Source organism: Myxocyprinus asiaticus, chromosome 48 (assembly GCF_019703515.2).
Source record: "Myxocyprinus asiaticus isolate MX2 ecotype Aquarium Trade chromosome 48, UBuf_Myxa_2, whole genome shotgun sequence".
In the NCBI taxonomy this organism is placed as follows: Eukaryota; Metazoa; Chordata; class Actinopteri; order Cypriniformes; family Catostomidae; genus Myxocyprinus; species Myxocyprinus asiaticus.
Genome location: NC_059391.1, coordinates 8,043,153 through 8,056,338, shown reverse-complemented (window position 1 = coordinate 8,056,338; position 13,186 = coordinate 8,043,153). Strand labels below are relative to the sequence as shown.

The following is a 13,186-nucleotide window of genomic DNA, read 5'->3' as shown; positions in this document are numbered from 1 at the left end:
ACTTTAAAGCGGACAAATAAAAAAATCTGGAACTATACAATTAGAGTTGCCACAGATATATGATGAAACAACTTTTCAGCAATTGTTAGCTAAATCATGTGGCACTGTTCATTTGTTTATGAATAATGCATTTTCGTTAAAATGGCACTAAATATTCACTTGGCACTCTATCACGTTTAACTCGTGTTCAACGAGTGACCTACAAAGTGCGTACTAACCCTAACACAGGCAGCTCTCTTTAAAGCCTCTGTGTACCTTTAATCTGCGGATCAGTGAGCTGACGTCAGCTAACCTCCTGGGCCACAGGCTCCCATTGGCTGGAGGTGACGTCAGCTGCATTTTTTTCCTCCAGAACCATGACCTCATCCTTAGTTCATTTATAGTGCCTAAGTGCACCTTCTGTTTTCCCGTTGGCTAATGTGTACTATTGCTTATCTAACTATTCGGCCACGCGTTACTAGCTGGCGCAGATGCGATATAGGCGAATGAATGAGTTTTAATGATTTTATTCGCATGTACAGTAGGACAGATTCATCCAGACTCATGATTATATACACTAGTGACGTCTGTTGGCGAATGGCTTCCTATCGGAGCACAGTGCCCTACATGGAGACCAGCTGAAATATTGGGGATCAGGGCAAACTGAGGTGAGTGCAGGGTTTCAGAGGGGCGTACAGATATTTGATACATACGATTTAGGAGGACCGTGCATATGATATAGGGTGTATTTGATGATCGTCATAAAGCGATTGTAGTTTTGGAGATGGACGTACTTGCGTGTGCCGACCACTAGTCGTTTGTCTACATGAGGGCAAGAATGGATCTCAATGACATTTAAAACTAGAATGACGTGATAATTGCATTTATTTTTGCATTATCAATTGCATGCATTTTTTTAATCGATTTATTGTTGAATAGGATATTGCACCATATAATGCAAGATTTGAGGGATTAAACGACACATGGATTACATGTTTCATTTGTGCTTCTTTGATTGACGGTTGTCATCAATATGTTTCTTGCAGCATGCACACAGTCTGGTGGCTTTGTTATTACAGTAAAGTCCTCAGTCTGGATGGCAGGCAACAGGTTTATATTGTACATTTGCAAGGAGAATGAATTCCCATTCTCAATGAGTAATATTTCTTTATTTACTTCGGCCTGTAATGGGTCATTAATTGCTATTAAATTATAATAATTATTTTATAATAATATTGATGTTATATTATAAGCTACTGTATATACAGATCATATTAATAATATGTCATTATAAAGTGATCACTTTAAAGGTAAAGTGTACTTTTTTCCCCCAATAAGAATGATATCTCTATTTATTTACTTTGGCTTGTGTTAGGTCATAAATTGACATGAAAATGAGGCATCTGCAGCAGTAGTAAGCAGTCTACATAGTGGCATAGTGCAGAATCACTGATAAGACAATCCTGGAGATGGATGGGGCAGTTCAGGGTAGCAGTGTGCACTACTCTGACCTTGGACAGATCGTTAATCTCAGTGGCTGTCAGGATTTAGGCCCCTGGAGAGCTGCCCATCACTTGCAGTTACCAACCCAATGGTAAGCAGCCATTGAACAGAAATGGGAACATGGGTGTTGCTAGAGGTTGCCTGATCTTGCTGAGCTGAGACCAGTTTAGTGGCTTTTCTCATAATAGTTAGGATTCGGGTGAGCGCACAAGGTAATAGATTGTCTCAAAAAGATAACTTGTGTCAGAGAGTGTTGACTGTTTTAGGGAATGTTTGCATGGATTCTCTGTTATTGCATGTATTGGTGCTTTGATCGTCAGCACTGCAATACAATATTGTTAATGTCATGATTTGAAATGTCTTCAGATTACAATGTCTAACTGAAAACCTTTTTGCACATTGGCTCTTGTAAAACAAATCCAGTTCATCATAACAGATGATATCATTGCAACAATGATTAACAAATGCATGCAGGCTTAGGAGCGAACAATGGTCTAAATCAACATGCTTATGGCACAGAGTCCAATTAAATGATGTCATCCATATAGTTAATGAATAACCCGGATTAGGATATTTTGGTTTCCTTTTTCCTCCATTCAATAGTGTTTGTTCGCAGTTGTGCATCAATATAATACAGTATGTCATTACAAAGTGATCACTGACATTTTAAAACTGAAGTGTGTCTTTTTTATGTTAGAATACATTTTCATATCCTAGCTTAATATGCAGAGACAACTATAAGTAAGCAATTTGTACATTGATTTCCCCAAAATCAAATTTAAAACTTAGTTTGTTTGAGCATCCCAACCAGCCTAACACAGCAACACTGACTGGATTCACTTGCACAATCTTAAACCAATTATGCTTTTCAGGCCAAAAAAATGGAAGGTCTTGAACAGTTTCCTTTATCGGGGTATGGTCATAAGTGGTTTAAGTATAAAGGTAGATTTGCGCAATGATCCTTTTGCGCAACTTGTGCAAAATCTGTTCAAGAAAACAGTTTGTAATCTGTTCGAGAAAACAGTTTGTCAACAATTAAAACAAAAAAGTTTTTGAGAAACAGCTTGAAACATTCTTTTTTTTTTTTTAATCCCCTTTTCTCCCAATATGGAATGCCCAATTCCCACTACTTAGCAGGTCCTCATGGTGGCACGGTTACTCACTTCAATCCGGGTGGCTGAGGATAAGTCTCAGTTGCCTCTGCTTCTGAGACCGTCAATCCACACATCTTATCACGTGGCTCGTCGTGCATGACACCGCAGAGACTCCGCATGTGGAGGCTCATGCTACTCTCCGCGATCCATGCACAACTTACTATGCGCCCCATTGAGTGCAAGAACCACTAATTGCGACCACGAGGAGGTTACCCCATGTGACTCTACCCTCCCTAGCAACCTTTGCTTAGGAGATCTGGCTGGAGTCACTCAGCACACCCTGGATTCGAACTCGTGACTCCAGGGGTGGTAGTCAGCGTCATTACTCGCTGAGCTACCCAGGCCCCCCTAATTGAAACATTCTTTTTGAAATTCCATTTGGTGACGCTAGTTGAGCAGAAAATTAACGCACTTCACCTTTAAGCACAGACATGCTTTTAAAGGTGTTTGACAAACATTGTATGGACTTCTCTTTGTTTGCTTCCACAGGGAGTGTGTGAACTACAAAAAGAAGCTTCAAGCCCTTCCAACCTGATTGTTTTTGTGTCATATCTCCTCATGCCGCTCTTGGAAGCAGTATCACATCCCTAGAAATCAGTAGAACAGCTGCTGAAATTGTTACCTGCTTTGGGATGTGCCGAACAGCCTCCACAACCTCTCCTCATGCCCAGTCACCTTTTTCTTTTTCCTCTTTTAAATTCTGTTGCCATGGCAACTGTGTAATATCAGCCCATCTCTACTTTAGCATTTTGCGCCACTGTTTATGCTGCTGTTTCAAGGGAGTCATGTAAATATTAAAGCAAATATGCATAGAAGGAATGATGATTATTGAGTGCATGACTTGCAACTAAAATAACAAAGTGTGCCACGCCTTGTCGTCTTGGAAACGGCAATGCATTTAAGCACGTTAGACAGGTATCTGCATAGTAATAGGTATCTGCATAATAATGCATGGTAGCGCTCACTTGGCGTACACGGTGGGATCCAGACCTTCTTATTTTCACATAGACAGTGTCAAACTGCAGTGCACAGCCTAGTGCTTCCCTCCCTCCACAGCGCAACTCACAGCCTGAGTTGTCAAGCAGAAGGAATGCATTAGACACATGCAGCGTTAGCCTTGCAATGCTCTGATGTGCTTCCACTTCTCTGCCGACTTCTCCATCACATCCCGTAGGCCACGGGGAGGCTGTTGTTGTTTTATCGATCAGCCCAAGCACAGGAGAGGTTACAGTGGGGTTTTCTTTTCTCGAAGGTGTGGCTGTACATCCTTTCTGTGGAGAGATCAGAGAGATGATGGTAAGGAGGTTGTTTTGGTCTCTGGTGGCTTGTTGCATATCTGAAATTCTGCATGTGATTTTGTTAAGGTGAAATGCAGGTTATGGTTACTTATGGTGACTGGGAACTGGGATCAAAACAAAGGCGTCCATGTTGGGATGCTGGTTGCATGAGGCTGGTGCACAGCGAGCTGTCGCTTGTATCTGCACTAAACTGCACTGGGTTTGTTTATGTGACGTTACATGATCATGAGCTGGTTTATTATGAAACTGATGTATGTTGATGTGGCTTCAAATTGTTTAGAAAGAAACAGTCAATCTGAAAAGTGAAATACAGATTGTATGTGTACACTTGTTTATATTGTCAAACTTTCTGTCTGAATGCTTGTTTTGTATCTATTTAAGCAAATGATTCCTATATAGCAATATAATTGAAATTCCTTTATTGATATTTCTGATGTTTTACTATATTTATGCACATAGATGTGTGTGGATGTCTGTGTGTGTATGCATCAATTACTCTCTTATGATTTCTGCATGGCACTGCAGATATCTCAGTGTTGCAGCATCACCCTCCCTTAATGCAGTCACGGAGAGACAGCATGAGAGGGAGACGGAATAAGAATGTCAAAAAGTTTAAAAATGAAATAACTTAAAAAGAACGAAAACTAAACTGAAACTATAAATGTGTGCTAAAATACATACAAAAGCTCAATAAAATTACAAAAAGATTTTCATATTTTCAGTCATTGTTAGATGATCTGATTTACAACCTAATCTCCCAAGCCTGACTTTAGACTATTGGGGTAAATTCACTAAACAATTGCACCACTTTTGTTTGTGCTTTTTCAGCTGAAAAACCTGTGTCTTATTAACTAACCACCCACAATCTAGTTTAAGCAGGTGCTATCATCGCTGAAATAGAGTTACGTCTTGAGTATTTATATCAAGTCATTGTCATTCCTTTCCGCAAAATCACGCCTCCTTTTTATGTAAATTAGGTTCATTATAGATTGCTCCTTATTCACAAAACTCTGTGCTGTTTGCCAGACACAATTTACATTGTGCTATTACCACCTGAGGAAAGCAGGTGGTAAACTGAATTTTATTCAAAAGAGACGTTTGTGTACATTTTCTATTGATGATTGCAGCAATAATTCATCAAATGATGATAAAATGATCTTTGCATATATCCAGTTTTGGCATGTTAAAGAGATGATTCAGATGCCTGGAACACAGTGATGCTGTACAGTCCCAACAGAGGGTGCTGGATCAAGGTGGTCTGCTGCATCTTCCAAAACCTAGCACTGAGTCAGCCCACAACATCAGAATTGAATCATGCATATTGCATTCAGCAAAAATTTTATGTGTGCATTTGCGTTGTTACCTGATATCCATAATACTTTTAGTGAATCGGGCACTAAACCAGAACAGACAATGCATGCAAATATATGGCACTTTTACCATGCACAATTCATCCTTATTGAGTGTGTTACAATATGTTGAAAAGAACCACCCAATTAGTAATGAGGCCATCTGATTGACATGTAAACAGTTCATATTTTTGGTGTGTATTGTGTGTGTGGTGGTGCTAATAATTAAAAGTAATAATCAAAATTTAAAATTAAAATGCTGAAACAAAATTAAATATAACAAAAACTTTCATTTCAGTTTAATTGTAGTTAATTTTAATTGTTTATGAATAGTTTTCTTTTTCCAAAGACAAACTGAAATTAAAGAAATGAAGACAAAATGGAAATAATGAAATAAAAAAGTACAATTTTAAAACAAAAACCCTGCTTACAGTCTGATACTTGGCACATGGTTGGTAAAGAAAGTTCCTATCCTGATCATCTGCTTAACTTGAAGTTGCTGCTTAATATCTCTGCTAAGCTCATTAAAACATGGTAAAGCACAACACTGTATGTTGCAGATAGCAAGAATGCATTTTTAACCTTTCGAGGAAACTCATAAGAAAACAAACTCATGAGAGTGGAAGGTGCCAAGGCTGTCCATCAAATCCATCAATTCTAAAGAAGCAGAATTTGCTGTTCGGTGCGTGTTATGGTTCGGTTTGCCCGGTTGGAGAAGCAGTCTTACATTCTTCAGCTTTCACTTTTGGTGTGGTTAACCTTCCATTAGTTAGACAGAGAAAGTCAGTGCAAGTCATGGTTTTAAATTTGTAAATTAAGTAAGTGTGAAGGTCCATTGTTTTAAAAAAATAAAATAAAATTATATATATAATTTTTTATATTTTTTTTTACTTTAAGATTAATGACTAATGTCTTTGAAGTCCATCCTGGATTAACTGCAGAAGCAACTGGTATGGCAGAGAGTAGACTTTGGAGGAACATGATTAATGTGAGCCTTTTGGATTGAGTAAAGCTCTAAATAAATTGTATATATTGTATTTTATATTCCATATATTTTGTATTCTGTCAGAATTTAACAGATACATTTGGTGTTGGGACATCCCTAGTCAGTCATAATTGATAAACTTCTATTTGACAAAGAAAATTTGAATAATTAAACCCACTACAATGTTGCTATTGCTAAAGCTATTGTTTTCTTATCCTTAGTTGGCTATTCATGTGGTCAGAATGAAGCTTTTTGAATATCACTAATGAATGTTCTGAATGTTTCTGCCCTTTCAGGCCAAATCAACACATTACCCCACTCATACAGTCATAAAAAGCATCTCACTTTCTGTCTGCATATTCTTTACAAATCCCTTCCCTCCAACTCAGATACATATAAACAAATGCACGTACAATGAACATAAAACTGTTTTCAGACTGCAAAGCAGAATATTTAGGCTAAATGTCCTCCTGCAATAACAGGATTATTGAAAGACTACATATGATCCTTGCAGCCAAGGCTATAAATGGCACATATTTTCCAGTCTTGTTACATAATCTGTATTGGTTCTGTTTCTTAACGTCACATCCTCTTTGCCCGTAAAAAAAAAAAAAAAAAAAAAAACGCATCTGTTTGGATCACATGTTTCTGGTAAAGATTGCTGACCTAGGATCAGTTTTTCCATTCATAATTAAAGTAAATACGTATAGGCACACATTATAGCTTCATGAGTTTGTTTATTACCTTTTCAAAAATATACCATGGCAACCCTAGATTCCATAGGAAATACCATAGTTACACCAGTTCTTGTGACCACAATAAAACTATGGGAACTTGTTATCAAGCACTATGGGTGGGCAGTATGACAATATTTGAGTTTGAGTAATTTTATATCACAACAACAGTATATCATACATCATAAAGTGCTAACCTGCAATTGTAACCTTGCAGGAGCTAATAAAAGTAACTTTTATATTCAGATCAAGTAGAAATAGCACCTTAAGTTATCAACTGCAGGTAAACACTTTTTACAGTTTATAGTTGAGTAAATAGTATTAAGTAAAGGGCTCAGATTATCAAATTATTAATTATCCTGTGATAACAGTAAAATCAAGGGCTGTATCTCCTTGCGTGCGCAAAGCGCAGCGCTAGGCGCAATGACCGTGCGCTACGTCTTATACAATTTTTGTGAGCGCGCTAATTCTAAGTGCTGTTTTCATGGCAGCACAAAGCGCAAGTGGGTGTGAGTTGGAGTGTTTGGGCTATCTTTGGGTGTATGCACACAAACTGCAGGTGTATTGTATGCTAATGAAGTGGCGCAAAGCACAATTTGCTATTTTCCTGAGAAATAGGTCATTGCGTTAAGACATTTCAAAAGCAGGTCTGTTTTCAGAGCAATCAAATTATGTCCCTGACAATCAGAATTGTAGCCGTTTAATGAAACAAAAATGTATGAGATTTGTGTTAAACTTTCTTGAGGTCATGGTTTATTTTTCAATAATTATTATTATATTTATATTTACAATTGTATTTATGATCTAATTTGTATTGGTATTTTTCCACCTGTTGTTGTAAAGTGTTTAAAATCAAACTCGACTGGTAGAATTGAAATGCGTGCCGATACAATGACTATTAATACTTGCCATGATTTGTGTCAGTGGATGAAAATTATTAATAATACTTATATTCCCTATATTTTAACAGAGCCTACATCCAAATCCTGACGAGAATAAAAATTTCTAAGCATATAAAAGGATCTTGCCCATATTATTTATTCTTATTATTTATTGTATACAGTTTATTTACGCTACCAACTTCTTATGAATGTGCTGTCTTTGTTTGTATTGCTGTTGCTTGAGAAAATGGACTATATAATATGATGCAAGCGCTTCTATAACCGGAGATTAACCTCTGAATTAAATTGCACTTGACCCAGCCTATTAGCATGTTGTGCGCAATTTCGCCAAACCCACTTGCGCCTAGACTTGGCGCATGCTTGCACGAAAATACCAAAACTTCATGGCCATGCAGATTTACTTTGTTCTCAAGACTTATAGCATAGCGCTGCGCTTAGCACTTGTACTCTTAAAATAGGGCCCCAAATGTTGAAGCAGACATGTTTGCACTATATCTATACTACGCATGAAGTAACTCTATACTTCGTACATTAGTGTCTGTGGTCTACATTTGCACGTTTGTTTGTTTGAAGACTGCTGGAGTGTTAAGAATAGGTGTTATGATCATTGGGGATACATGAGAGGAGGCACTTGATGAATCTATGGAAGATTTTAGTGTGAGAGCAGATGCAACTCAGGCTGCATCTGGCTTTCATATTCCCGAAACTTAGTTTGCCCTAACGCAGACGGTTCCTGTTTCATGAGTGTCTCAAAGGCATAAACATACTTTGTGCAAACAGACAAATGCAAAAATCAATGCTTGACCAACGCATTGCAAGCATGCGTTCCCATTGCAGCAGGGATGTAAATTTTCGGACATTTTCATTATCGATTGTCGTGGAAATTTAACAATAAATTAATCGATTAATCATTAATGTTAATGCCTCAAAATGCACATGAAGTACTCCAAAAAATATGTGCATGTAGCCTTCTGTTTAAATGAATACACTTAAGAAATGCAAATATTGCTATTTTCTGTTTAAAATATTCTTAGTTCAGTGTATTTTAATATATTTAAGCTTTGTTTAATACAAATTTGTGAATTGTTTGATTACTGTTAATGAATTACTGTTAATAATAACTTGTATACATGATACATTTTTCAGTTCATCAAAACTTCACGTTGTGGATCATGGGATATTTCGTCCTTTGGCCTTTTTTTATTTGAAATTAAGTCTAATAATAACACGCTGCATGAACTCAGTATCCTACATAGCATACCGCTTCTCTGGTGATGATGAGATTTCAGGTGAACATGCCTTCGTGCTTTACCGGCGATCACTGACATAATTGTAAATTGGGATGAAACAAGGAGACCGGCAGATCAACAGTGTTTGTTATCAAGTTGTAATTAAACACACTATCATGGTGTATGCAGAAAACATAATGTTCATTTATAGCAAAACGCTTGAACACTGATTGCATTGAGCCCGCTTCGTCTTCATCTGTGTGTCTATGTGGTTCTTCTTCTTTAATGCGAACAAGACTTGACATGCAGCGTGCAAGCGCCCTCCAGCAGTAAGTGACTGTATAGACAGCCTTATGAACGTCTGCTGGTGTGATTACTGAATGCATTTGTTCTGAAATTAATTAAAGATTGATAAGCTTAATTGATCAAATTATTATCAACATTTAATCGATTATTGATTAATCATTAATATCCCTACATTGTATGTACTTATAATGCGTTCTTGGGTTACTGTGGCAGTAATAAACCTCAGTACATAATAGAGTTAAGTTGAGATGTCTGTGCCATTAATCCATGTATGTTTCAATTCAGAGAGCTAGCTGTCGTTTAACTAAAATAAACGAACTTGCTCAGCATGATTCTCTTTACTTAACCAAGAGCGCAGATAAAGATGATTGCCGCAACGTAGTAAAAAGTCATTTTTTGAAAAGTCATGGCAATTAATGAAATCTTAGAATTCATGGAATATAGGCCACATTCACACAGCAGCAGAATACGGTTGTCAGGCCTGTTTTGAGTGCTTAATACGGTTACGTTCACACACAGTTTGGTTATTAAGAGAGTGACAACTGCATTCTATATCCGAACTGACATCCGCAAATTTTCAGGACTCAAAACCACTGTACATGCATGTCTTGTGTGCTTCATGTAGGATTTCATTTACTCACGGTGACGGAAATATAGCTGCTTGTCATCCAAATATTCAGCCGCTGTTTTACACCGGCTGCTCGTGCAAAAGCTGCGCTTTGCAATCATTTAAAAGCATTCAAAGCTGCTGTCGGTTAATTATGATCTGATAGATGAACTCGTGCCTTGTTTGGACTTATTAATAATGCGGCGTCAATTGTAGTAAGACATGCCGGTTTTGTAGGTTAATATTTTTTTTCAAGTTTCATGTAATGGCAGCCAACGCAATAAGCTCACAAACATCATCATTCAGTGGATAAACTAGGTTTGTACATGAATGGGGTGGGTGGCGAGCCTTTAAATGTTGTTTTGCACAACAAAGGAAGGTGACCACTGTGTTTGTCTCAATCAATCAGCTTTATAAAATAGAATTTAAGTTAAATTTAGCCATTGAATGGCAATATGTTTTTGTTTAAACAGGGACTAGAAATGGTTCAAGGAACAGAAACGAAAACCGAAAACGGACAATTTTTAGCAGAACATAACCGAAAATCGGAACAAAGTGATTTTCAATTGTTCCGGAGTAAAAACTTTATTTTTAAATGCTGGTAACCGGTTATAACTGGTTCATTTTGTTCCGATAATTTTTTCATGAAAGGGTTTATCACGGTACAATTTTGGAAATGCACCACTTCTTGTTGCCTGAAAAAATGAAACATGCTTTGATCCTGAAGGAAACTGCTGCATCACACATTTCTTTGCCTAATTGCCCGCTGTGGATGTCGCATTCTGTGAATGAAGACCTTTTTAACAGCTATGTATAATCACTACATATACATGCACGGCTAATCCAGAAACAGGGAAAACATTATTAGAGGTAAAAAGTACTTTTCTCATTTGTTTCCAAGACTTCACTGAATTATTGTTAGATATGATGCATTAATACAGTTTTGATGCTGCCGGATTTTGACTCAGAAGCAGACCTGTAAATAAAATTATACCTAACTCTTAATTAACTGTATGCTTGTTATGATTTTTATGCTGATAAATCCACCATACAGGGGGGGAAAAATAGCTTATTTATGCTTATTTTGGTGAGGCAAGTGGCTTATTTTGGGCTTGTTTTTCCAGACCATGTAGCTTGTTTCACTTGCGAGATCTGGCAACACTGCAGTTGGAATAGCAATTACCCTTATAGTGCAGCAGAGTCTGTTATTTTAAAAAGAACATTATTAACCATTATTTTATTTTGTTCTAACCGGTAACCTTTTGGAAAGGAGGCTGCTGATGCTTACGATGTACGTAAATGCTCTAATCTGTTATTATGGACGTGGAAAAAAATACGCTCTGTTCATGCCTCGCTCACGTTTGCGATGTGAAACAGGTTGTGACTTCGGTTGTTCTTTCAAATAGACATCATTCGAACTGCTAATGTAAACTGTTGTATGAACAGGACATTTCAAGACTCACACCTTTAAGTAAATACAGTTGTCAATCCCAAACACAGACTGTGTGAACGTAGCCATAGGGTGATTACATTTTTCTATATAAACTTAGCCTAAAATATTTTAATGATTTTGCTCTTTAAGCAACTCACTGTTGTGCCTCATTTAAATCTTAGGAGGTTTTTTGTCTAACTGTAGACATTTGAATACTAAAACTTATAACTGTTCAAATCAGTTTAATTCCAAGGATTGCTACCTGGCATACAAATGGAAATCTGTGCCAGCAATCTCCATAAAATTAATTTTAAAATTCCTCATCCAATAATCAAGAACGACTGTAGAAGTCATGAAAATTCATTGGTCAAAAGGGTAGGAACCCAGCTAAATGAGATGTGCCTTTCCCATTTGTGATTGCTGTCTATAAAACATTTTGCCTTTGTTTTCTCCACAGCCACATGTGCACCTTGATGTCTCGCCGTGAGCCGCGTCAGTGATCTGATTATCACTGATCCAGTGCCTCTGCCTTGGTGATCGTTGTGAGCAACTCTCATCCAGAGAGGGCTTCTGGGTACTTCCATGGCAGGGGAGAAGGGCCGTCACAGCACGATGGATATCAAGCGCCTGGCTGGTCTGCTCCAACGTGGGGCGGGCCGTTTGCTGGTCATCGATAGTCGGACGTTCTCGGAATACAACGCATCACATGTGAACGGTGCTGTTAACGTCTGCTGCTCCAAACTGGTCAAGAGGAGACTTCAGCAGGACAAGGTGTCCATTACTGAGCTCCTGCAACCCAACGGAAAGGTCAAGGTATTAATTGTGTGACTGAGAGAGTGTGTTTAAAAGAGTCTATATGCACGTGTTTGTGCTGAAAAGAATGACATTGTCTAAATTGAAATACTTATGGTGCATCCAGGAGGTCGATATCAGGATGCGGACAACGGCTACCTTTGAAGAGTTCAATTTACAGTTCTGTTAGTTTTGTGTGGACTTCACAACCATGTCACTTCACAATATTGTAATGAATTAATGTTTACTTGTGAACACCCATTAAAGAGTCTCTGCTTTGGCACCAGCCTGCAACAACTGCAGTCAAATTCATACACACATTTAGTATTTCACACTTCCTTATGTAAAATTATTTTGTAATTAGGCGAAGTAGTAAACAGTCAGTTTGAAGTTGGAGAAGATGTTTAAGTAGGTCAGACTACTTTAGATCAGACATCTTTGGGTTGATGGTTAACATTTTCTAGCAGCTACCCTTGATCTACCCAGATTGCGGCATTCTAAAATTGGAGGACCGCTATTGCTTTATTGGTTATCAAATGTGTGAGTAGATCCGACTGGATCAGAGGTCTTTGGCTTGATGGTTGACATCTTCTAACAGTTACTCTTGATCTTCCCTGATTGCACCATTCTAAATTTGGAGGACAACTATTGCTTTATTGGTTATCAGAGGCTCTGAAACTGAAGACTTGAATTTTCCATGACTTCTACTTCGAATATGACATCATTTTTTCCCGCCTGCCTGGCATGCCAAGACTTTATATTTTTAGGCACTCTGTGAAACTGACAGTACTCTTAGGGGGAAATCCAAGCACCGACAGATGTCATGTAAACTCCATGCCACAGCTGATGAGGTCAATGTCAAAAACTGATCCACTGTTATTATGTGCTTTGCTTTCTGAAAATTGCTTAGCATAGC

The 13,186-nt window shown here is 37.8% G+C and overlaps 1 protein-coding gene across 1 annotated transcript in view; it reads left to right on the top strand.

The window, feature by feature from the left end:
* The first annotated feature begins 391 nt into the window (after positions 1-391).
* LOC127437630 (dual specificity protein phosphatase 8-like) overlaps positions 392-13,186 on the top strand; it is a 57,074-nt gene continuing 44,279 nt past the window's right edge. Inside the window, exons 1-2 of the mRNA XM_051692664.1 lie at positions 392-647; positions 11,936-12,291. Coding sequence (XP_051548624.1) covers positions 12,061-12,291 — 231 coding nt within the window. The 5' untranslated portion in view covers positions 392-647; positions 11,936-12,060. The remainder of the gene's footprint in view (positions 648-11,935; positions 12,292-13,186) is intronic.